At 45.9% G+C, this 26,607-nt stretch overlaps 1 protein-coding gene across 1 annotated transcript in view; it reads left to right on the top strand.

The window, feature by feature from the left end:
• The first annotated feature begins 2,132 nt into the window (after positions 1-2,132).
• The window catches only part of COL22A1 (collagen, type XXII, alpha 1), a 263,426-nt gene continuing 238,951 nt past the window's right edge, over positions 2,133-26,607 (top strand). Inside the window, exons 1-5 of the mRNA XM_012001612.1 lie at positions 2,133-2,181; positions 3,544-3,618; positions 13,892-14,003; positions 20,194-20,317; positions 24,535-24,810. Of these exons, the coding sequence (XP_011857002.1) occupies positions 2,133-2,181; positions 3,544-3,618; positions 13,892-14,003; positions 20,194-20,317; positions 24,535-24,810 (636 nt within the window). The remainder of the gene's footprint in view (positions 2,182-3,543; positions 3,619-13,891; positions 14,004-20,193; positions 20,318-24,534; positions 24,811-26,607) is intronic.

Raw genomic sequence — 26,607 nt, 5'->3', positions numbered from 1 at the left:
AATAATGCACCATTTCTCATCACCCTCATTAACTGTCCTTAGACATCCAGAAAGAGAATCTGACCTTCAAGCTGGTTACCCTGGCATATCAGTGAGGGCCACAGGAAGGAAATGCTTGCAAATTTGGAATGCACTCAACTGCAAGTAAAGAAAACCCATGTATGGTGGCTTAAACAAATAGAAGTTTTTTGTTTGTTAGTTTAGTTTTGTTTTGTTTTTTAAATCTTATGCTTCCCACCTAGGATTGGAATTGCTGGTTTGATATTTCCTCCATTCTCCTAGACAGTCCCCCAAACATTATGTTTCACATGCAAAGGAAGAAGAAGGGAAAGTAAACTCACCACCCCATCCACTTATCTATTCCCTTACATAAAGAAAACCAAAAGCTTTTTAAGCAATCCTTTCCTTCATCCACAGCAAACTTTTGTTATTTGTTTCCTTGGCCAGCCCTGAATCACACATCCAGCCCTAGCTGCAAGTGAGTCTGGAACGGTGGGGAATAGAATAATCGTAATTGACTTAGACCAAGCAGCTACTGTGTTTCTGCTCCATGGGCTGACAACTCTGTCTTTCTGAACTAAGGTGGCATTTATTTAGCAATTAAAAAGTGGGAAATGGATATGGGGGCTGATAAGAAATGATGCCTGCTACACCTCCAGGGCAGGAGCCCAAGGGCCCATGAAATACTCTCAGTGGCTCATCAAAATCATAACGAACCCCATGCCTGGGAGGCTCCACATTCCACCAGTCAGTGTTTACTTCTCAGTTCAGTTGTCAGAAGTCATTTCTGCTCAATAACTGAAGGCCTGTTATGGTTTTGGAGCTAGAAAGACAGTGGCCATACAGAGGTGAGCTGAGGTCCAACCGGTCTGAAGACTCCCAGTCCCTGGGGAGACAGGCATGCCCATTAGTGACTTCAGTATGGTGCCTTCAGCTCTCAGACACTGGGACCCGAGGAAGGGCTCCCTACCCAGGCTGGGACAAATGGAAACAAGCCCCTGGGGTTGTTGAAGGCTGAGCAGTCTCTAAGATTCAGGAGGAGGAGCCTTGTTAAGCATGGAGACACAATGACTCCCGGTAGCACTGATCCTTTCTTTCACTCACATGTTTGGAGTCTGTTGTATTAGTCAGGCCTGCAATGCCCTAAAGGCAGGGACTAGGACGTCTCTATCATCCACTTCTGTGACCCTAGAGCTAGCTCAATGCTTGGAACATATCTGGAGCTCAGTAAAGAATTGAGTTTGAATAAATGAGTGAATACAGAAATAAACAGATCATTCTCCAAGATATGGGGATATCTTGGCCAAAAGGACATGCAGAATGGCTTCCAATTATAGGCTAAGAGGAGCCATGGATGCTAACCCTACCTCCTTGCCAAGCAAGTAAACCCCGAGGGCCCCACCATCCTTGAGAAGCCTGGCTGCAGGGCCATTTTGGAAGCCATTTGTTCTGACTTAACCAACTCAACTATAAACTGCCCCTTGAGCCTGGTGAATGTGTGAGGCTTAGTGATGGCCCCAGAGGGAATTTGCAGGTTGTTTTGAGACAGATTCCTTAAAGCAATTTGAGCAAGTTCTACTATCTTTGAGTAGAATCTCCATCATTTCTGTGTTCGTGGTCCTCCCCTTGGGAAATTTGCAGAGATGATGTGACTCAATGGAGCAGCCTACTCTGAGTTCCAGCCGCCAGCCTCCAGAGATTTGCTCATCATCAAAGATAGATAGAACCTTCTGAGTCAACCCGTCTTAAATTTTAAACTCATTAAAATGACACACAATTCCCAGCCTGTCTCTCTGGCAGGCTGCCAAACTTAAAGCAATTGATCGTCACCCCACAGCTGCCGCTGTCCTGGGTAGAGCTGTCTAAATATTGTGCTGTGCCTGCACCCGTTCCTGTATGTAGTGCTAGACAGACAGCTTGGTGCTGTTTCCAAAATAACCCCTTCCATGGTGCTTGTCAGACCTGGTGGTGCCTCTGAGGATAAACATTAAAAATACCTCCTTCCAAATCAGGAAAGATCTCATTTGTTCCCGTGCACTGAGACACTTATATCCTCAAATATGAGAACAGGCCATTGTATATGGAACTAATGGGGTGGTGGAGCTGCCTAATAATGTGTGATTATAATAATAATGTGTGATAACCAAATTGCTTCACGGGCAGAGCTGGGTCTTCAGGGAGGTAAGTGAGGTGCTTTGGGTGCTAAATTTATGAGAATACTGAATCTCCTTACAGCCTCTCAGTGCTATTGTAGGCATAATCTTGCCTAATCCTCAAAGCAGCCCTGTGACAAATGTGTGCATTTTAAGGTCTCCCATGCCACAGGTGCCCACGCTAAGACACACAGATTAAGAGACTTCTCTAAGCCACAGTGGTAGGCGGGAGTGCAGTCGGCATGGACTCAGCACATTAAAATTCAAAGTTAATGCTCTTTCCGAAATTGTTAGAGGGACTGAAAGAGTTCATTTTTCTTCCAACTTTTCATTATTTATTTATTTATTTTTGAGGTGGAGTCTTATTCTGTCACCCAGGCTGTTGTGCAGTGGCACGATCTCAGCTCACTGCAACCTCCGCCTCCCAGGTTCAAGCGATTCTCCTGCCTCAGCCTCCTGAGTAGCTGGGGTTACTGGTGTGCACCACCATGTTCGGCTCATTTTTGTGTTATTAGTAGAGCCAGGGTTTCACCGTGTTGGCCAGGCTGGTCTCGAACTCCTGACCTTAGGTGATCCACTCGTCATAGCCTCCCAAAGTACAGGCATGAGCCACGACGCCTGGCCTTCTTCCAACTTTTTAGAAGTGAGGATTCATGAAGACTTTAAGATGTTTATGTAATATTGTATAATAATTTTTTATTGTATGACTTACTGAATTGCTTTTGTATAACTGAGTTTTACTTATTTGGAATTTGCCTTTTTATGGAACTGGACCTGAAGCTCCATTAGATGACTTATGGAACATCTTTCTGGTCTGTCCCTGCACACAATTTCCATTTCATTGACATCCTACTGACTTGGAGGTTTCATGCTTTCCTAAATGTGCATGCTTTCCTAAATGAAGTTCCCTCTGCCTGTATCACCTTTTGGTCTTTTGCCTGTCTGGCTAAATCTTACTGTTCTTTCAAAAGGAATCTTTCCAAGAAAGCTTCTCTGTCCTCCTGCATTAGATTAGGTAGTATATCTGTGTCCTGAACCCCACAGCAGCAGGCACATGTATCTACAACTTATTCCACTTTGTTGATAATGTTGATGTCCGTGTCTGGCTCCCTCGGACAAGGCTGTGAATTCATTGTAGACAGAGACAAAGCCTTGTTCATATTTCACTCCGGTACAGAACACGGTATTTGCAGAGTTGATGCTTAACATATACATGGGAAAATGAAAACATGAGTGAGTGCAGAGATGTCAGCTGCCTCCGCATCTTCTCCAGGCATTGAACACCTCACATGCTGCAAGGCAGGGTGGGGTCTCGTGTGCTGTCATATTTCACAGGGTGACGATGGATCACATTTTCTCATCAGTCTCTGTTTCCTCTTGCTTTCCTCAGATGTGCTCTGTCCTAGCGTTCGTGTAGAAGGAGATCGCTTTAAGCACACCAATGGAGGAACCAAGGAAATCACAGGTAAGGAAAAACAGCAACCACACGTGCTGTCTTTGGTGTATGATTTGCTGAGCCTGAGCATGACCCTAGTCAATTCAGGGCGGCCTCACTGACCCTGTTCTTGTTCCCATATTTCACCAGAGTCCTGATAAAATGGTTTGAATCATGCAGGTGGCAGCTCTCATCAAAGAACCATCCAACAGGAAAGAACATACATTCACATTTTCCATTTGGCAGGCTGTGGATATTCTATAGGAGTCACTCAATAATGCATGAGAATGAATGAGTTTGTAAAGAAGCTGGTGAATGAGTAAGCAAATGATTGGCAAAGTGAGCAAACGACTGAATAAATCAATGTGTTTTGGAGTGAAAGCGAGAGTGAATCAGAGTTATAAATATACGAGTGAATCAATGGGTGAGAGAACAAAGAGACACGTGACGACAGACCCAGCAGCAGAAAGAAATATCGCAGAGTCTCACCAAAGGCTGTCAGGCATATGACAGAATAGAAGGCTGCGAGAGTGCGGGGGACAGCCGAGGCGGCTCCCCACCATCCCAATAATATGGATCCAGCCCTCCCTGTGGCTGGGCACCCTGCTCAGCACTTCAAATACATATGACAAAGAAGTTTTCTTCTCTCCCGACTCCCAACCAGGAAGCCACTGCAGGACAGCAGCCCTGCTTTTCTTGCCAATGACCCTGCGTTGGGCGTCCCTCCTCTTCCTCCTGCATCATCTTGGGTCCAATTCTAAGCACTTATGTGTCCCCATCCGAGCAGGGAACCATGTGAGGTCAGGATGAGGGTGTTCGGCAGGCCCTGGCATCCCTGCTTGTGTCCCAGGGACCTAGCCATGTCACTGTGCTCTGCTGTCTTAAAGATGCCGGCATCTGCGTCTTGTGCCTGGGGGATTTTTCTGGAATGGTGGAAGGCTGCTCTGCCTACGTGCACAGTGGGGAAAAGTTGCCAGGGAGTGAACAACCCAGGAGCAGCTCTCAACCAGCGACCCTTGGTATAGAAGCACCCCGGCTCTACTGCTCCTTGGGTGGGATTGTTCTGAAGTCCACGTTTGACCCCATGTCCCAGAGTTTCCTAGGAGCAGTCGTCCATCAGGGTAACTGGCTCATGCCATACTCTGTCAGCCGCTTTCTTTCCCTGAATCCTGCCTCTACTCCCTGCTCAAGCACCTCCCCAATAAACCAGCACTTTCAGAGGAAACCAGAGACAGTGATATTCTTCAGGTGGGGCACCTGGTGTGAAGCTGCTGCCCAGTGGGGTGCTATCACTGTCAGGGTTTATTCGTCTAATACATGAGATAAAGGTGACTTTCATCTTCACTTTGTTAACTTAATTTCCTTGAAATAAGTATATTTATATCTGAGCTATTAGGCTGGTGCAAAAAAAATTGTGCAAAACGTTAATGGCAGAACCGCAATTACTTTTGCACCAATCCAATACTTTGCCCAAGGTGTAACACTTCTGGGCATTTTCACTTCAAGGCTCCTGCTTTTTGCCTTGGAAATCCCCAGCGAGGCTCTGGCTCTCGGATAATCTATTTTTTGTCCACTGGAGTGTGAATGTGTCTGCCCAACTTTTCCCTGAGACCCCTCCCATTGATATCCATCTTCAAAGCAAATTCTTACCTTATTGCATTATCTACCTGTGGCTTTGGAAGCTATGAGTCCTTCATAGCAGTATCCCTCAAGTAATTCATTATCTAACACACATATCCATAGAAGGGAATCCTTATGACAGTAATGTGATTAATAAAGGCAATAGTAATAATGAATGCCTCCTGAGCACTTACTGTGTGTCAGAGGGTTTACATACATATCCTCATTTACCCTCATAGCATATGAGATGCATTCCTCTGTATTTTATATAAGATTCACTGTTGCACATTTTACAGTTGGGAAAACTGAGGCGCAGAGAGACTGAGCCACTTGCCTGAGTTTGTGGCGGAATCAGGATTTGCATTCAGACCACCACTCAGCAAAGCCCACATTTGTCATTGTTTTGCCACATGGAGTGGCCAGTCTTGGAGCCTGGACTGTACAATGTGTATTTCTAGGTAACTGATTCAACAGAGTGAAGAAATGAAGTCATATTTGTCTTAAAAATCAGGCAAACTTACTCTGACCCTCAAAAGTTAATCTCTTTTCCTGTGATAAGAAGAGAAAAATAGGCTGTGTTGCCATGTAGATTCTAAACTCTTCCCCTTGGACTGGCCACCCCCAGACAGACTGCCCAAGAGACAGGACATAGCACTTTTGCTGTCATTGCATCTACTTGGTGGCTGGAAGAGTTAAAAGAAAATTGCACTTCCCTTGCTGCCACCAGGCCCATCCAGACCACTATTGTCTTTTCTCTGGAGTGTTATAACATCTCTATAACCAGCACGTCAACCTCCAGCACTGCCCTCTTCCCTCCCCTTCATCAAGTGCTGTCTTTCTAAAACCTGGATTCCTTGGCTCCTATAATCTAGTCCATGCTTCCTACTCTGCAGGAGAGGTTCTGATTCTTCTGTCCTAGCTTACTCATGAGTCTATTGGAATGCTTACTAGCCCCCAAAGATGTGGTGCTCCCCTTAGCTGATGATATTACCTCTGTGTGGTGTGCCCATTCTCACCTTATTCTGGCAGTGAACTCCTATTCATTCCCCAAAGCCCAACTCAACAGTCACCTCCAGGAAACTGCTTGAAGCCCCACAGGGTGATTAGTTGCTCTTTTTGCATTTTATTCTATTCTGAGAACTCCAATCTGAAGGCATTATAATTATTTGCTTCCCTGTCTACCTCCCCAGCAATTATATGGGCTGTTTGAGAGCAGGACTTGTTTATACTTGGGCTTTATTCTATGTGTCTTAAGAGTAGAGGACAGTACCTGGCACTTAGGAGGAATGTGACAAATGTTTGTTGAATGAATGGATGGATATATGAATGAATTAGTGAAAATAAGAAGCATTAATCAAAGGGTGAAAACATGAATAGTTGGATGGGAGGCTGGATGGAGGGATGTACAAAAAGATGGATGGGAGAAGGAAGAAAGGAAAGGAGGGAGAAAGCAAGGGTGGAAGGCAGGCGGGTGGAAGGCAGTCAGGCAGACAGACAAATGAACAAACAAATCTGTCTGCATCATCAGTAACTCAGAATGAATTCAAAGCTTTTTCATCATTCTATAGACTGAAGAATAGCAATTATTTTCTACTTAAGAATAATTCTGGCTGGGCACAGTGGCTCACGCCTATAATCCTAGAGCTTTGGGAAGCCAAGGCAGGTGAATTGCTTAAGCCCAGGAGTTCAAGACCAGCCTGGGCAACATAGTGAAACCTGGTCTCTACAAAAAATACACACGAAAAAATTAGCCAATTATGGTGGTGCATGCCCTATCTCTACAAAAAATATGCATGAAAAGATTAGCCAAAGCTGAGGTAGGCGGATCACTTAAACCCAGGAGGAAGAGGTTGCAGTGAGCTGAGATCACTCCACTGTACTCCAGCCTGGGTGACAGAGCAAGACCCTTTCTTAATAATAATATTGATAATAGTAATAATAATAATAACAACTGATTCTTGCTGGGAAGATTCAAGTGTGTGTGTGTGTGTGTGTGTACTCACACTTGAAAATGCAGGACTTTGAACAGATTTCTTAGTCTATGGCATATGTGGAAGATCCTTCCAAAGTGTCTGTTTGGTGACTGGGACCTCGATTATGGGCCCTCCTGTGTCAGTCCACAGCCAGAAGAGTCTTGAGGCCTCCCCTCCCTCTTTGGAGTCTTCCTGGAAAAGAAATCACAGTGCCACCTGGGCATCCTTCAGTCTGCAGAGCAAATACAGTTTGTGCAGTTCTGAATGCACAGAGAACCTGCTTTATCTACCGTCTCCTCTAATTATAACCAGCCCCGAAAAACTGCTCCAGCCATGTTCAGGCTGAAGAGTGAGTTATGAAGAGATGGAGCCTCCGATTTGCCAGTTTAAATGCAGTCGGGTAATAGGGACAGCTTTTGTATTCTGGAAAAAATGCAGTCCCCAAAAGCTTCACCTCCAGGCTTTCCCATAAATGACTCTGGCTATTTTTAGGGCATATCTGGGCTGGGACTATGAGCACAAGGATGGGAATACACGTAGGAGATTGGAGGCATAGGTCTTAGATGGCCCTGCTGCTCACCAGCCGGACAGCCTTGGGTCAATCTTTTGACATCTCCGAGCCTTAGTTTCCTCACCTATGTAGCAGTGGATCCTACAGAATGTCTTTAAGAGTCCCTCTCAGCTCTAATAACCAAATGTTCTACAAATTCTAGCCAATAAAAGTGTTAGGCAACTTTTCTAGAAGTTTAGCTACTTAATGCTTAAAGCATATGTTAGGCATGTGCAGGTTTCAAATTTGGTCACAGACATCCTGGATTTCTCTCTCTTCCCACTTGGGTCCCCCATCCAGATAGTCACCAAGTCCTGCCCATGGCAGCTTCTAAACAGCCCTCTAATTCAGCTGCTTCTTCCATCCCTGCCTCCTCACTTGCCCTCATCTCTCCAGGCCTACTCCTGGTTGGTCTTCTTACCCGTCCATCCCCTGCTGCCAGAATGACCTTGGAAAATAGAAACCAGATGCTATTTCTCCCTCACGTTAAAGCCCTCTGTGGCTCCTCTTTGCCTGAAGGAAGAAACCCAATCTCCCCGATGGGGCCGACAGAGCCCAGCCTGACCTGCCCCAGTCCACCCCATTCCCAGCCCGTGTACCCTCGCCGTGGGTCCTGATATCCCACAGTAGCCCAGATGCCTGTTCATGATTGCAACCTGAGCAGCCCACGCATCATCTAACACATAGGACGCCCGTTACAGTGGGTCATGAATTCCTTAATTCTCTTCTTCTCTCCTTCCACAAACGACCCTCAAATTCTCAAACAGGAACAGCAAAAGCAGCAGGCATTTTAAGAATGGAGAAACAGATCAAATCATCCCTTTCCTCAAAGAGCTCTCCATCTCCTGGAGGAGGCAGCCCCATAAACATAAGCTCTCTGCATCTTGCCCAGACCCATGGAAATTCCTAGAGGAACTAAGCCAGCTGGGCGGAGGGGCGGGGAGAGGGGGCGGTGTGAGGGCAGCAGCAAAGTTCCATCCAGGTCGACCTTTGCTGGATGAGGTGAGGAGCGCACAGTAGGTGTCTGGCACAGCAGGTGCAGCCAGTGACCTGGGCCATTGCTAAGGTCTCCTGACACCATGTGGTCCAGTGGCTTTCCTGGCTTCAGCGAGGTGCTCCCTCTATTTTTTGCATGAAACAATTGCTTTTTTTATCTCACAGTGCCTTGCATCACAGCCTGCTTTCCTCGGGAACATTTTTTATTCTCCTTCCCAGCCCTTATTTATTTTGGGCAATTTATCTTTTTTTTTTTTCTTGGTGCCCTTTGCTGCCACCTAGTTAATTCCTTGTTGTTCCAAGTTTTGTTGTATTCAACTCTTTGTTTTTGTTCACTGAAACCAATAAAAGTGGAACCAGAAAGTAGAGCATAGGCTTGCTTTTTGAAAACAAGTCTATTTCATATATTCTCTCCAGTATGACTGCTGAGGGGAAAAGCAGATGAGGGTGTCAGTTTTTAGTGGTGTTTGATGGTGCTGTGAAGTAGAGGCCCAGCCCACTTTGCAGTTCCCGGCTCTGACTTTGCACCTCCCACTGCTGGGGCTTCTCAGGCCTCAGGACACTTCCAGACACAGGGGCTCCAATACAGGGGCAGCCCAGTGGGTTGTAAAAGGCCCCTCGTTATATGGGGCCCAGTCAGTTCCAACAGCTGCTCCTCGCTGGGCCTGCTTGGGAGCCCAGAGCTGTGGGGACTCTTCATGCTTCTGTCTCTAGGTAATACTGAGACTGCAGCCTCTGGGGCATTGAGGCCCTGTTCAGGTGGGCTGGCGGCTGTGCCAACAGCAGTGCAGTGGGGAGATAAAGGAGAAGGGGTGCTCTCAGCTTGGGTTCGGCAAATGTTTCCCAACACCCAACTTAGGATCTCTGGGGCTTCCCAGGACTCCCTCCTTGGTGGGTGTGGTGGCTCTTCCCAGTCACGCACCCTGGAGGCCTGGTCCTTATAACTAGAGTGAGAGAGATGGGGCTCTGGGGTCGTGGCAGAGCCATTGCCAGGGGATCAAGCTTCACTTGGGTCAACAGGTTCCCATTGTGGTCCCCAGGTGGGGACAGTGGGGTTGACTGAGGAACTCCTGGGTGCTGATCCCCCAGGTATTTAATCCCATCATCACACTTAGGTCTTATGACACCCCTGCAATAAATTATTCTCTCCATTTTTCCAATTACAGAAACAGGCTCAACAAAACCAGATGACTTCCTCAGTCTCCTAGCTGGAACTCTGTGTGGGAGCAGAGTGCCTTGGGCTGCGTTAAACATTGCTAATGCCCAGTGTGCATTGTACCTTTACCTGGGATTAACCCCATGGCTTTGAGTAGGAACTGTGGCTGTTCTGTTAACTCCTGTCTCCTGGCATACTGAACAAAGGGATTCTTCACTGCATAAAACTGCACATTCAAATGAACTGTTACGCAAGAAATGCAGTTTGACTGGGACTCCTTCCAGCCATGGCGCAAATTGGGGGAAATATGATCAATAGTTTTTGGTGCTAAAAACACAAGAGATGATCCAATTGCACCCGAAATTCTCCCAGTTTACAGATGAGGAGACTGATACTCAGAAAGAAAGTGACTCAGCCAGGATCACAGGATGTTGGTATCAGGGAGACCCACCCACCTCTCCATGCTGCATGTTTGTCTAGAGCTTGTGAAGGTTTAGAGGAGTGATCATGCTCTCATTCAGGGCGAGGGACCCATTAGAGCATCCAGCATTTAGTGAGCAACTATTGTGTTTCAGGCATGTTCCTACACATTTTCTCATTTAAAACTCAAAGTGATTTTCCAAGACATGAATGTCTAATAGTAGAGTCAGAATGTATTGCCACTGGCAGACGGGCAGACACTGTGCAGGGCCATTGTCCTGTCCAGGTCTGGTGACTGGTTTTTCCTTTTCCTTCCTTCCCCTTCCCCTTCCTCCTTCCCCTCCCCTCTCCTCCCCTCCCCTTCCCTCCCCTTTTCCTTTTCCTATTCCTTTTCCTTTTCCAATTCCTTTTCCTTTTCTTTTTTCTCCTTTCCTTTTTCCTTTCCTTTTTCCTTTCTCCTTTCTTTTTCCTTTCCTTTCCTTTCCTTCTCTTCTCTCTCTGTTACCCAGGCTGGAGTGCTGTGGTGCGATCTCAGCTCACTGCAACCTCTGCATCCCGAGTCCAAGCAATTCTCCTGCCTCAGCCTCCTAAGTAGCTGAGATTACAGGAACCCACCACCACCCCTGGCTAATTTTTGTATTTTTAGTAAAGACAGGGTTTCACCATGTTGACCAGGCTGGTCTTGACCTCCTGACCTCAAGTGATCTGCCCACCTTGGCCTCCCAAAGTGCTGGGATTACAGGCATGAGCCACTTGCTTGGCCAAGTGGTTATTCTTAATGTCCCATTTGGTGGATGAAGACATGAGGTACAGAGAGGTTAGTAAATTGCCTGAGAGCTGGCAGGGAGAGAAAGTGTGGGAACAGGAATTTGCATGTGAATTGTTATCATAGCCCTTACTTGTCTACTACACTGTGTTATTATTATACCAATTTTACAAAACTGCAGAGGAAACAAGCCCAGAGAGGTTGAGGCTTGTGCTCAAGACCACACAGCTCATTAGTAGGACTTCACTCAGGATATCTGGTCCATGTGCTGGGTGTTCTCTCCTCCACACAGTCTCTCCCAGGGACCAAGCCTGTGTTACAGCTCAGAGTGAGACTTGTGTTCAGTTTGACAAATCTGCACTGTGGGCTGGCCCTGCAGGTCCCGAGGATGGGGGATCGGGTGGCGAACTCAGCAAGCCAGGTCCTGTCCTCAAGCAGCTAGCTGGTGAGGAAAGCTGGCCTCGCTCAGCCTGTGCCCAGTGGTGGCCTCTCAGCTGGATCAACCCATGCACCACAGGGGACCTCGGTTGTGGAACTGTGGTGCCTGCTCCCTCCCACAAACCAACCGTCTCCAGAGATGCTGAATCACTCACACTAGTGTGTGTAAACGAGCACGGTTTGGAGGGGTGCTTTTTCTATCTATAATGAAGCTTCTAAATACTGTTCCCATCTTAAGGACCCAATATCATTTAACATTATATCATGAATTCCATTAAATAGCCAGTGTGTGAAATGCTATTTAAAAATGACATAATGGCAGCTCTTAGTCATTTTCCGAGAACTTGACAACCTCAGGATGGCAAGGGGCGGGGAACGGTGCAATCCAAAAAGCGCAGGGCTTCAATCCCAGAGCAACCTTGCCCTGCTCAGAACCCCCTTCCCAGACCATCGCAGGCCAGAGCAGGCCTCTACCTGGTAGCTTCCTCCCCGAGCACCTTCCCTGTCGCCCCAGCCCTGTTCCTCTCCAGTGCTGCCCCTGCTCACTGATTCTTCATGCCTGGAATCGTACTGCACATTTGCACTGTGCATTTCCTTATTTCCTGGGGTCCCCACCAGTTCCAGTTCTCCTGGAGCCAGGATTTTGTGTTGGCGCCTGCTGCAACCGTGGAGCTCACAGGGCTTGGCGCATTGCAAGCTCTCAAAAAGATCTATTGAATAAATACATGACATCTATGGACAAAATTGAGCGTTAGAGAATGCTGCAATTGTAATGAGAAAACAGTAAATATGAAAAGTGCTTTGTTGGTGATTTACTGTATGTCAGGTACTTTATGAAGAACTTTGTATCATTTAAGTCTCATAGCGATGAGGTACATTCTAAAATAATCCCCTTTTTACAGATGGAAAAAACCAGTGCTCAGAGATGTCAGGCAACCTGCCTAAGGTCACCCAGCAAAGACATGGTGATTAGGATCACAACCCAGACCTGTCCGATTCTAATACTCAAACTTTGCATCAGGACTACCTGCTTCCCTCCCTGGCATTTCTTACACAACGCTTGGCATGGACCTGGCTCTCAAAAGCGTATACTGAATGAATAAATAATCTCTTTGGGCAGAATTTAGTGGTAAAAGAGGCCAAGAGGCTTCAATCATTATGTTAGTTCTACAAGTTCATTTCCTGTTTTTTTTTTTTCTTTTTTCTTTTTTTTCAGTGGTGCCTTAGAATACTGGAAACAGTGAGGAACTCTTCCTAAAGTCTCATAGGTTAGGTGCCAATACTGAGAAGTATATTATCCCTGGGGGTGCACAGATGGGTTCAGCCTGGTGCCTGCCTTCAGCCAGCTTCCCTGTAACCTGCTGAGAGCTTTTGCCAGTGTCTGAGAGAGACAGTTTCAGGCGGGTGTTGAGTCACAATGTTAGCCTCCAGAAAAAGTGTTGTCCTCAGGCCCCTCTGAGAACCTGGTCTGCAGAAAGCATCCCACTGTGGGGGAATGTGGACGAGCATGTGCTGGTGGTTGTGGGAAATAACTCGTAAAAAGAAACCCACTGTATGAGTTTCTCACCATATGCTGAGTACGCATATTTAGGGTCTTACACAATTGTCACAGAGCCCTATCCAGTAGGCATCATTGCTGTCCTTCCACGGTGAAGTACGCGAGACTCCTGTGAGTCATGTGACTTGCCCAGTGTCACATATACATGGCCGCTCAGGATCAAACTTCTGTCCTTACCCTTGACCCTCACCCAAGTCCAAAGCCCCTGATTTTTCTGTTACTTTACATTGACAATGCATATAAGGTCCTCTCTTAGAGGAAAATTAAACTGAACTAAGGAAAAACAAAACAAAATCCTTTCAAGTAATGCAGTCTCATGAAGACAGTTTATTCCTCTCTGATGTTTCTCTCTTTAAAAATCATGAAACTTAAAAGCTGCCAAACTATCACCCAAGTAAAGTCCAAATGCAAGGCAAAAATACGGCTGCAGAAAGGAAAGCCCGCGGTGGCCGTTTGCCCGCAGAGCCAGCCTGCGTGAGCGAAGAGCACACATCTGGGCTTCGTGAACACCAGGGCCCTGCGGCACTCACACAACCAGGACACCCTCCATTTGTCTCACACTTAACCACATGCACACACATTTTCTTGAGAAAGCCAGTGTCTGTGTTCTTCTGCACCTTTTTCCTGGGGTTGAAGCCGAAGCTGTACATCTCATTACTCCGGTGCTTATGTTTTCTCCCTGAATATGTGTTTGAACAATTCCCTCCCGATCTGTTCTCCTGGGGCAGGAGGGGCAGGCTGCCTTTGCAGAGAGCAGATGTGATTTTTCTTTGTCCTTTATACTTTTCCGTCTCCAAACTCACTCCCAGCTTTTCTCTTTGAACAGGTTTTGACCTGATGGATTTGTTCAGTGTGAAGGAAATCTTGGGGAAGAGAGAGAATGGCGTGCAGAGTTCTTATGTACGGATGGGATCCTTCCCTGTGGTGCAAAGTACTGAGTGAGTGGTCACTTCTCTTTCCAGACCTGCCCAGGGTGCCATGGGAAAGGGCAAGAAAGGGGCCAGCAGCCTCAGTTTCTTACTTGGCACTGAGCCAGGCTTTAACCTACTCAGTGCCTGGTAAGGTTGCCCTGTGATGAAGCAGCTGAACCACTGGACCAGGGAATTCAACCTGTTTTTTAGCCAATCTATTATCATTGACTTCATTGGTTCTCTGCTCCTTCTACACCCATCTCTCCATACACATTTGGCATTAGCCATTCATTCATACATGTGTTTTTCTGTCCATTCATGAAATAACAAATGAGTATGGTTTAGTAGTGCATAGCATCTACTAAGGACCTGACACTGCATTCATGGCAGGTGTGGCTTTGCCAGAATCATGGAGTGGCTTTGGCCAGTTGAGACTGAGTATCAGTGTTGACTGGTTACTTGGCTTTACACATTTCTGAATGCCCTTGTGCCTCAGTTTTCTCATGTTTTCAATCCAAAGTGAATGTTCCTGCCTTGCAACATTACTGAGAGGACATCATGTAAAGATTTGTTCAGTTCCTGACACTTATTGGGCCTCCAGTCAGGAGCTAAAGATGATACCAAAATGAACACTCTATTCTTCTTATCACAGGCAGACAAATCTTTTGAAAACAAAAATGATACTGTTACCCAATCCAGACCCCAAGAGAGTGTTCTTGGATCTTGTGCAAGAGAGAATTCAGGGTGACTCCGCAGTGCAAAGTGAAAGCAAGTTTATTAAGAAAGTAAAAAAATAAAAGAATGACAGAGCAGCCCCAGGGGCTGCTGGTTGCCCATTTGTATGGTTATTTTTTGATGATATGCTAAACAAGGGGTGGATTATTCATGCTTCCCCTTTTTAGACCATATAGGGTAACTTCCGGACATCGCCATGACATTTATAAACTGTCATGGCACTGATGGGAGTGTAGCAGTGACGACAACCAGAAGTCACTCTCGTGGCCATTTTGGTTATGGTGGGTTTTGGCCGGCTCCTTTACTGCAACCTGTTTTATTAGCGAGGTCTTTATGACCTGTATTTTGTGCTGACCTCCTATCTCATCCTGTGACTTAGGATGCCTTAGCCATCTGGGAATGCAGTCTAGTGGGCTTCAGCCTCATTTGACCCAGCTACTGTTTAAGATGGAGTTGCTCTGCTTCACACGTCTCTGACAGTATCGTCTCATGAGACCTCTCTTCCATCTTTAAACTATTAATATTTAACTGCTTCCAGTGTTCTTAGTAAACTAAAAGGCCAGGAAGAGGAAGGCCCCTGTGTGACCCGGCCCCATCCTGCCTTTGTGGTCTCCTGGCTCATCCTCCAGTCTTCCCTGTGTGTCTCCTGTCTGTGTTCTGGGGCCTCCCAGGCACTCTCCTCCCACTGGGAGGCCTTAGTTCATGTTCTTCCTCTACCTGGGACACCTGACCTGCTCATCCTGCAAAGCATGCTCACCCATTATGCTCTCTAACTGCCTTCCTTGAATCCCCAAAGTCAGGCCTTCCCCTTACCTACCCTCCTTCCAATTTGTACTTCTGTACAAAATGTGTTAAAGTTGAAGTTACCTGATCCATTGTGCAATAGTCTTATCTCCCCTGCTCAATGAGAAGTCCTAGCAAGGAACTGAGTCTTGGTTTCTGCTACAGTCTCGGCACCCAACTAAGCTCCGCCCAGAGTAGGGAATGAGGAAATATTTGCTGAATGAATGAGTCAACAGCCCGTAAGGAGTGACAATGTTCTTTCAGATCCTAGTCTGGCGAAGACTGGCTTTGAATGCCAGCTCATAGAGTATGGGTTTCTGCATGTGTGTGATCCTTTTATTTTTTTTAATTCAATGAGCATTCTCTGAGTGCCAGCCACACACAGGCACTGTTTCAGACCCTAAAGTCATTTCATCCATGGCTCACAGTGTCTGCATTGCAAGAGCGATTTTACAGAAGAAGAAATGAGACAAGTCACTTCCTCTCTGAGTCTCGTTTTCATGAAACAAAGACAATAATCACTGTCAGCCAACTCTTGAGAGAGTCATCTTCCCAGACAATGAGGTTCTCCCTCCACACACAGTCAGGTGCTGGGGGACGTTATTATGAATCACCTGGCCCCATACTCATGTGGGGGGTGCACAGGGATGAGCAGAGTCTACAGCCTGTTTTCTCCTTCACTTCCCCTCACTTCTTTGCCTGATATGTCCAATTCACCACCCATTCTACTTGTAAGCAGGAAAAAATCGTGTGGAACTTTAAAAAAAAGTGCAAAAGAGAATGAACAAAATAAAGAAAGCAAAAGTGACACAAATCTCGTGGAAGGGTCTAACCAAGGACCACTCTGTTTGTTAACCTTCTAAGGAGGCACTTGGATCAAAGAGCAAAGCAGCCGCATTCAGGCAGTGCTCTGTGGAACACAGCATGGGACCCCGATCCTGGCTCATGGATTTGGGCTCCTTCCTGTTCTCTGAGAGTTGCTCTGAGGAGGAATTTCTACATTTGTTTTCATGGCAAAGCATCCAAAATAAAATCAAATGGGCAAAGTTCTTTCTTTTCAAGAAAGGATATTACACTTTTAATTTCTAAAGCTTTGAAATTTAAACACACATACAGACAATTTTAGTTTGCAAGTTAATTTTGTTCATAAAGAAAAGAGATGTCACTTTCAATATTTATATTTTTTTCCTCACCTGTTTAACATTTAAAGGGCACCTTATCTAATTTACTTCTCACAACAATAACGGAAACGAGCAAGGCAGGTATTGTAGTTTTCACTTAGCTGGTACAACATTTGAGACTCAAAATGGGACAGTGATTTGTTCAACACCTCACAGATCAGAGGAAGCAGAGGTTGGCCTCAAACTCAGGTCCTCTAATTACACACCCTTTTCCCTTCCACTATCATCTCATATCTGCTGTATTATTTGTGGAAAAGATTGGATTCAGCTATTTCCTTTCTTTAGATGTTTTCTGTTGATGATCTTTTTTCTCCCTGATTAAAATGACTGATACACATATGTGTGTGTGTATAGATATATATATCTGCACATATATCCACATATGTGTGTGTGTAACCTAAGCAAAAGTTATTATAATCAGGGGAATAAAAAGTCATTAACAGATACATCTGTACTTTTTCTTGTGATATACTTCTCTGTGTGTATTTCAAAGGCATAAGAAGAAAGTGTGTTCAGGGGAAAAAAATAGCATAATTGGATTCATTAAGAAAATAAGGAGAAAATGGCCGGGTGCTGTGGCTCATGCCTGTAATCCCAGCACTTTGGGAGGCCAAGGCAGGCAGATTACTTGAGGTCCAGGGTTTGAGACCAGCCTGGCCTACGTGGTGAAACCATGTCTCTATTAAAAATACAAAAAATTAGCTGAAACCCTGTCCACTAAAAATACAAAAAATTAGCCAGGCTTGATGGTAGGCACCTGTAATCCCAGCTACCTGGGAGGCTGAGGCAGGAGAATTGGTTGAGCCTGGGAGGTGGCAGTTGCAGTGAGCCAAGATCGTGCCATCCATTGCACTGCAGCCTGGAAGATAAAGCGAGACTCTGTCTCAAAAAAAAAAAAAAAAAAAAAAAGAAAGAAAGAAGGAGAAAATGAAAAACAAAGCAACATATTGATCTGTGGCTACAAAGCCTGTGTCTGTGGACGCAGGTGGGGAGGTCCCATCTTCCTCCTGCATGGGCAGTGACTAAGGGCGTCTCTGAATACTGAGGGAGGCCAAGGTGCTATGAGTGATGGGCCCTGTTCCTACTACCTGGATGTGATCCTGGGTGACATCCCAACTCAGAGAATGACTTTGAACAACTGGGCCATCATCTCCCAGCCTGGAGCTGTAAACAGAATCAGAATCTTGCTTGCAGGTCCTACAGCCAAACAAAGTCCCTGCAGATCTGCAAGTCTGAGAACCAGGAACTCAGACGCCTCCCCACTTCCCTTCCTGTCTGTCTGGCCAGGCAGGGTCCACCTCCTCCAGCAGGGAAGTCAATGTCATGTACATTCCTGAGGCAGCCCCCAGCCTCCAGGGCAGGATTGGGCTCCCCCACAGCAGGCTCTGCAGTTAAGAGTGCAGTCAGCTGATGATTAAGAGAAGAGTGCAGGAGAGCAGATCCCAGCTGTGTTTTCCTCTGCCACTTGGTAGCCAAATGGCATGGAGTTAACCCTCAGAGCCTGGGTGCCCTCAGCTATAGCACGAGGATCAAAATACCGATTTTTTTTTTTTTTTTTCAGACGGAGTCTCGCTCTGTCGCCCAGGCTGGAGTGCAGTGGCGTGATCTTGGCTCACTACAAGCTCTGCCTCCCGGGTTCATACCTGCAATACCTTCTTTATACATTCTCGTCAGGAAGAAATTAGGCAATATGTGAAAAGAGTAGTGGTGAGCTTGTGTTAAGCTCTCAAAAGATGTGTATTTTTATTAAATCCTAGAATCTTATGTCAAATGAGATCCTATGTGTAAGTGCTTTATTGAATCTGAGAAACACTACGAAAAAGTAAGCTAAACTTTATTTTGATAGGATGTAAGTCTAGGATAGATCAGTGGTTCTCAACTAAGAGAAATTTCACCCCCACCCCCCAGGGGGCCTTGGGCAGTATCTGGAGGCAATTTTGTTGTCACAACTGGGTGAGGGGTTGCTACTGCCATCGAGTAGGTGGGGGCCAGGGAGGCTGCTCAGACTCCTACAAGGCATGGGGCAGCTTCTACGTCTGTGTTGTCTAGGATGTGTTCTCCAGGAAGATCAAGCAGGCCCTGTACTAGCTCTGGTGAAAGAGAGGTTTCTCCATGGAAATGGCTGTTGACAGTTTTCAAAGTTCTGCATTCCTTCAACTTTTATGAAGTGCCTGCCATGCTGCAGGGACCCGAGTGGGTGCTGAGGGACAGGGATTTGTCAGTGTTTCCTCTCCAGGGACCTCAAGGAAAATGTGGGGAGCCTGGAGAGCTAGAAGACAGGTGGCCGTGAGTCGAGCAGATGGGAGAGATGAAGAAGGAGGGGGTGATGTCAACGACGTTTTCCAGAACTCTGTTGTGAAGGGAAGGAGAGGAAGAAAGAGAGGAAATGGGAGATTCCTCAGGTCCCGACTGGGGATGTGCAGTCAGGGGAGGCTGTGTGTTGGTGGGGGTGGCGGGGTTTTGTACTGATATGCAAGAGGCAGAAGGGAGCTCAGGTGCCCTGTTCATGATACAGAGGAAGATGGAAGAGCAGTGCTCCGAGGACAGAGGGACTGAGGGATGGCATCTTGGTTCTTGGTCGGGGGATTGATCCTCCACAGAAGGGAATGAACAATTTTCATTTCTGAATTTGGAAGAGGAAAAGCAGCCCCAGAACTTGGCGGGGGTGGAGCAACAGGGAGCTGAGGCCTCCCCAGAGTGAGGGGCTGGCTCCACAGGCCAGGCAGGAACCTGGGCCTTGTGGGAGAGAAGAGGATGTGCTACATCCCAGTCTATTCTGGCTGCTATGACAAAGCACCATAAATTAAGCTGGGTGGCTTATACACAGCATTTACTCCTCACAGTTCTGCAGGCTGGGAAGTCTAATATCAGGGTCCTCATAGACACCATCCTTCCCTGCACTCTCACATGGTGGGAGGGGTAAACAAGCTCTCTGGGGTCTCTCTTATAAGGGCACAAATCCCATTCATGAGCCTTCTGCCCTCATGACCTAATCACCCCCCACCAAAGCCCCGTCTTCTGTTACCATCACCTTGGTGTGAAGATTTCAACATAATGAATTTAGGAAGACAGAAACATTCAGACCATGGCATCCTGGCATCTGCGACAGGGCACCCAGCAGGATAAGGTATATCCATTTGTCCTGGCAGAGGAGGGATGCAGCAGGGAGCAGTGAAGCTGGGAGTTTCTCCATATTTGATCCCGGGACCGTGACCATTTAACGTTTACTGTGCATGTCATCAGTCATGGTAGTAGTGGAGAGATGGAGGCAGACGTACCATAAGGATGGATTTGAAGATGCTGAGGCTGGAGCCTCAGGGGCCATGACGATGGTCTAGGTCACACTGAGGCCCTGACCTAAGGAGAAAGCAGTTAAGGCAGGCCAAGAAGGTGGATGGTGGAAATATTTAGGAAGTCAACTTGGCAGGGCTTGATCACTGGTGGGTTGTGTGGGCTCACTTTGCTGGCTCCCTGCTCTCATTGCCAAGCCTGGTGTGTTTGTCTCCATTTTTCTCCAGGGAGGTGTTCCCCCAAGGTTTACCTGATGAATACGCCTTTGTCACAACCTTCCGGTTCAGGAGAACCTCTCGGAAGGAAGATTGGTATATCTGGCAGGTCATCGACCAGTACGGCATCCCACAGGTAAGGACAACACCACCTTATCTCAGTGGTCCTGAGCTTTCTGTTTCCCTCTTACAGGGATTGGCATCACCCACCGTGTTTTCTCCAGGGATCTTATCCCTGGGCCTAGGGAGATCGAGAACCTGGTATATGGAGGCTCAGAGGACCTGCAAGGGGGATGTCACGAGACCCAAGAGGTCCAGCTTCTTAGTACCAGGCCTTCCAATGGGGGTAAAGGAGACTGAGTTCCTGTCCTCCGAGACTCTTGACCTAGCCAAGGAGATGGGTGCCAGCTCTGCTGTCCTGTGACACCTGCTGTATTGGCAGCATGAGTGACCCAGCTTCGTGACGCAGTGGAGGGCACTGGCCCAGGGTCACATAGACCTGGCTTCAGGTCTCCTGTCTACTCCTCTATTGGTGTGGGTCCTGGGATGGGTTACTTTATCTTTCTGAGTCTTGGTTTTCTTAGCTGTAAAATGGAAAACAGAGTACCTAGCATGAACAGTTGGTGGGAGAATCAGATGGAATAATGGTCTATAAAGCATCTAGAACAGTGCCTGAGACATAATACAATCTCATCATGAGAAGTTCCCTTCAGTGTTCTTCTGAGTGAAGCTCTGGGTCCTGTCTTTACTCACCTCTGGTGTGTTTTAACTTTCAATTCCCACAACGGTAGGACAGCTCTCCATCAGCACACGGTCTGGTGAGGAAAGACAAATCTGAAATTCAAAGCCTTCAACACCATCTGTTGGTCTGAGATAAAAGCAACACTACTATTTGTTCTCCGCCAAATCCAAATCCCCTTGTTCTCAAGTTCGTAGACGAACCGTTTCTTTCTCCTCTCCTAGAAAAATGAACTGGGTGAAGATATTACTCACTTTCAGCTGGGAGATACTGACTAAACTTTCGCTAGGGGCTAAAATAAAATAAAAGCATCCTCAAGCAATTGGACTGCAGCAATCACACTCATGGCCTGCCATCAGAGAGGGCAAGATACTCTTAAACAGTGAGCTCGTCTTCCCAGGTTGAGGCTGGGCCCTGACTTCAGATGCATCTGCTTATCAATGTGTACATGCTCTTAGTAGGAGCTGGGGATTGTTCGGAGGACTTTACAAATACTAATTCATTTAGTCTTCATAATATTTCTATGAATATGTTCTACTGTTTGCATCACAGATATGAGGAAACTGAGCCAAATATGAGGACACAGAGAGGCTAAGAAATTTGCTTACCTTTTGACAGGTAATAAAAACAGAAGCTGAGATTTGAACCCAGTCATTCAGGTTCCCACATCTGTGTTTTTAACCACATGCTTAGCTGGCTTCTCTTCCAAGCCTGTCCTGATCAATTAGTCCTGTTGAATGATTTTTCCATAACATCCCTGGTCATACTGAGATGCAGAAACATTTTCAAACTTGACTGCTGAGAGGCTTGATTTTGTAAGTGTGGGAGGCTGAATGGAGGAGTCAAGATTCTTCTCCAGAGGCCACTTTTCTGGAGAAGTCCATTGCATTCCCATCCAACGTCATCTCCAATTGCACAGGTCTTGCTTCTCCATTTTCTCAGGGTCTGGTGCAGTGGTACTGGGCCCCTGCCATGACATTCTTGTGGGTGAGCCTGCACCGCCCCCTCAGTCTGGGATCTCTTCCTTCATGGCATTTGCAGAGCTGTCTGTGCCCTGTCTGCCATGTGTGCGTCCTCTCCTCCTCCTGTCAAAATGAGTAATGGGGTGAAATACCGCAGAGCCATGCAGAGATGAAGTCTGTCTTGAGATCTGAGATTCCTGTGTGAAGAGGCACCCGGAAATTTACCCTTGTTAAGCCAGGCTTGGTTGGGTGCCCATCACCAGAAGTGCCAATGGTGCGCACTTCCATGCCCTGGGGAAATACTGGCTAGACACAGGAAAACTGGATAAACACCTGTAAAGAAGATGATCTGTGAGCAGAGTGGTGTTCGGTGCATGCCCATACACTCTGTCAGTCATTGTAGATCTACAGATAGAGAAGTTCATCTATAGATACAGATGCTCATGCTTTCATTTGCCATTTACAACCACCCTTAAAAGCTGACATGTTCCCCATTTGCCATTTGGGTAAACTGAGGGACATTCACTCATTCCAGATATGATAAAGGGACAGCAAGGAGGCCGGTACAGTTGGAGCAGAGTAGTGTGTGTGTGTGTGTGTGTGTGTGTGTGTGTGTGTGTGTGTTGGGGTTAGTTAGATATGAGGTTCTAGAGGTGAAAGGAGACTGGATTTCAACAAGTCTTATAGGCCAGTATAGGGACTTTTTGTTTGAGAAGAGACTCTGTGGAGTTGCACAGGCCCAGAAATAGGAGGACAACTTAGGAGAACATGGTAGTGATCCAGGCAAATGTGAATGCCAGCAGTAATAGTGAGATTAGGAGAAACCATCAGGTTATAGATTAATTTTGAAAATAGAACCTACTATTGGTCCCATTTTACAAATGAGGAAGCTGTAGAGAGGTTAAATAACTTACCTAAAGTCACACAGCTAAAAAGTGATTAATTGGTTTAGAGGTAGGCTGGCAAGAGACTGCCCCCACTGGGCCCACATTTTTGACGAGTGCTCATTTTTTTTGAGTAGCAAAATGACTGGGGTTAAGGGAGCTGATGCAGTTAAGGGATAAGGGTTAAGGAAACCAACAAGAAATGCCAAGGCATTCCAGGATCAGCCACAGGAGGAAGCTACCACCCGGGCCTGGATGGGCAGGGGAACAGGGAGGAGATGGTGAGTTCTAGAGTCACAGAGGAGGATATACTTCCGAAGAACTGGGGCACGTGGAGAAACAAAGCCACTCAGGAGCCACAGGGAAGCCAGGAGGGGTGGGAGGAATACATGCCCCACCTCTCTCTCTTCCCGCTCTTCGGTCTTCATTCCAATGGACTTCCCATGGGCCAAGCTCAAGTAGAAGCCAAAGGGCCCAGGAGCCAAGATGAAGAAGTCCTAAAAGGTCAGATCCTGGGAGCAGGGAGCCACAGGGAAGGGGCAAAACATGAATATTAGAGCAGATGAAGACTAACCTTGCAGAGACGGAACAAGGAAATACTCATTCTTTCATTCACTCAGTGGATACTCATGTTCTGTGCCTTCTATTCTGTTCATACTTTTGTGCACTGATTGTGTATCTCTTGCCCACTATTGTGTTCCTGACACCCGGCGTGTTGCCTGCTGGGCGCCCAGGATGTTTGATGAATATTCTGGAGGGATGACAAAATGAGTACATGGATGAGAACATACTCACTTATTCATTATTAAAAAGCAATCAGACACAATCAGGTGCAGTGGCTCATGCCAATAATCCCAGCACTTTAGGAGGCCAAGGCGGGCAAATCATTTGAGGTCAGGAGTTTGAGACCAGCCTGGCCAAAATGGTGAAACCCTGTCTCTACTAAAATCACAAAAATTAGCTGAGCGTGGTGGTGCACACCTGTAATCTCAGCTACTCGGGAGGCTGAAGCAGGAGAATTGCTTGAATCTGGGAGGCAGAGGTTGCAGTGAGCTGAGATCATACCACTGCACTCCAGCCTGGGCAACAGAGTAAGACTCCATCTCAAAAAAAACAAAACAAAACAAAAAAAAAAAAAAAAAAAACCCAATCAGAAGTAAAACAGTAAAACCTTCTCCAGAATTTGCCCATTGCAAAATACCTGTGCATTTTGCAAAGGCTACCCCAATGACCCAGAGAGATCAGACTCCTACCATCAAGAAACATTATTTTACAGGCGCTCCAGCTTTATCTTCAAATGAGAGACAGTGTAGTTTAACAGATCAGGCCAGAAGATGTGTTTGGTTTAACCAGCCCAGGGTTTTAAGACACTGAAACTAGTTAGGATTTCTGGCTGGTCTTACAACTCAAGCCCCTCTGTGCACCAATTGTCTTGGAGTCTCACCAAAGCTCTCTTACCCACATAGCCCTTCCAGACAGTTGAGGCTGTGACCCCTGCATTAAAGTATGAGTGCAAGCATTCCATTTAATACCAGGTTTAGAATAGCCTGCAAGGTAGACATCATTAACACCATTGTGTAAGGAGGAACCCGAGGCTCAGAGGTGTGAAGGAATTAGTCCAAAGTCAGATGGCAGGTGACCAGCTGGTAAGTCACAGCCAGGATCTGACGCAGGATTGCCAGGTCTGACTCTGAACTCCCTTTTCCCATTCTCTTCTTTTCCCTTGGCCCCAAGAAACTCAAGGAGTCTCTGGTCCTTTCCTCCCCAGGTCTCCATCCGGCTGGATGGTGAAAACAAGGCAGTCGAGTACAATGCTGTGGGTGCCATGAAAGATGCTGTCAGGGTGGTCTTCCGAGGTTCCCGGGTCAATGACCTCTTTGACCGGGACTGGCACAAGATCGCCCTGAGCATCCAGGCCCAGAACGTCTCCCTGTACATCGACTGTGCACTGGTGCAGACACTACCCATCGAGGAGCGGGAGAACATTGACATCCAGGGCAAGACTGTGATTGGCAAGCGCCTCTACGACAGTGTGCCCATCGACGTGAGTACCAGGGGGCATTCTGCAGCTCAGGTTCCAGGCCACTGGGGAGAAGCCTTGGGAGCTAACTGCCCTCAGTGTTCTCCACACCTACATGAACTGTGTAACAAATCATCACCTTGGACCGTCTTAGAAGGAAAGACTCTGACTCAGAAAGCTGCCATATTGGAACCCCAATTCACCATCACCCATGTATTAATTCATTCAGTTATTCAGCCATTCCATCAATCATTCATCACATATACATTGAGCACCTACGATGTGCCAGGCACTGTGCTCAGCACTGGGGACACCAGTATCCACAAAAGAGAGCAAGACTGACATGGCTCTGGCTACATAAATAATTTTAGAGAAAGGTAGCTCCTAGGTCTGCAAAGATCACACACACACACACATATATGTACATATGTATATGAATATATGTATGCAGGTAGGTGGATAGATATATAATAGTTTCTGGATAATTTAAATACAGATTTTTTCTTTCTTCCTTGATTGTAAAAAAGAATTGGAAAATATGTGGAAAATAAACAACAATCATCCTCATTGCACCAACTAGAGATAACAACTGGTAATAACTGAACATTTGTCCTTCCATCCTGAATCAATGTTCTTTCCTTCTTTTATTTTTTCTCTTCCCTCCTTACTTCATTTCTCTTCTGTTTTTTCATTCCTTTAATTTTTCTTTCTTCCCTCAAGAAATACTCACATCTGTAGCCACAGAGATGCATACACCAGAAGTATGTACATAATACAATACACACAGACACCTTGCACAGTGATCTGCATGTTCCGTCTTCAAGCTGAAGTCAACCTTAGCTCCCATGCCCAAGAGCATCCCCCACTGCCTGCGAAATAACAGGAAACATGATGTGGGGAAAGCTCTTTCCAAAACCATTTTATGTGTCCACGTATACATAAGCATAAGCAAATATAGTACCATTAGGCATAGGTTAGATTCTTGGAAGTTTATGTAAATAATGGACTACATCTGGCTTTTTTTGTTTTCTTTACTCAGAATCATGTGTCTAAGCTTTTATTTTTTTTTAGCTAATGCATAATACTTTGTTATATATTCATTCATAAATCATTCATTATCCTGTTAGTGGTATTTAGATAGTTTCTAATGTATCACTATCGTAATTAGCAAGCCTTGGACTTTGAAAAGGGGGGTACATCTCCATGCACTTTACTTATGAGGAAAATGTGAGCAACACCTGCCCTTTAAGCTTGAGATATAGATGAATTGAGAGCATTTCTTGGAGGTATGTACCCTCAAGTTTAATGACTGGGCTCTGGGGTACACAATTTTTAACCTTCCCACGTATTTCAAATTGCTCTAGAAAGTGACCTTTATATGTGTGTATGTATGTTGTATGTATACAATATATAAACATTAAACATTATATAAATATATACATACATTATAGATATAAATTATATAAATAATGTTTATTTAATCTATATCTATATAATTATATATAATATACCATTATATATAACTATATGTAATATATAAATATATATAAACATTATATATAGATCTATATATAGAGCTATATATATCTATATAAGGGCACATCATATATAAATGATATGTGTATAATGTTTTGTTGTTGTTTTGTCAGTCTGCTGGGCATACAGGGTTATAGTATGGTTTTCTTTTCTCTTTTTGTTTTTTTTTTTTTTTTTTGAGACGGAGTCTCACTCTGTCCCTCAGGCTGGAATGCAGTGGCGCGATCTCGGCTCACTGCAACCTTTGCCTCCCAGGTTCAAGCGATTCTCCTCCCTCAACCCCCT

Source organism: Mandrillus leucophaeus, unplaced genomic scaffold, assembly GCF_000951045.1.
Source record: "Mandrillus leucophaeus isolate KB7577 unplaced genomic scaffold, Mleu.le_1.0 Scaffold667, whole genome shotgun sequence".
NCBI classification, from domain to species: Eukaryota; Metazoa; Chordata; class Mammalia; order Primates; family Cercopithecidae; genus Mandrillus; species Mandrillus leucophaeus.
The sequence above is the reverse complement of the archived record's forward strand: the minus strand, read 5'-3'. Positions and strand labels throughout refer to the sequence as shown.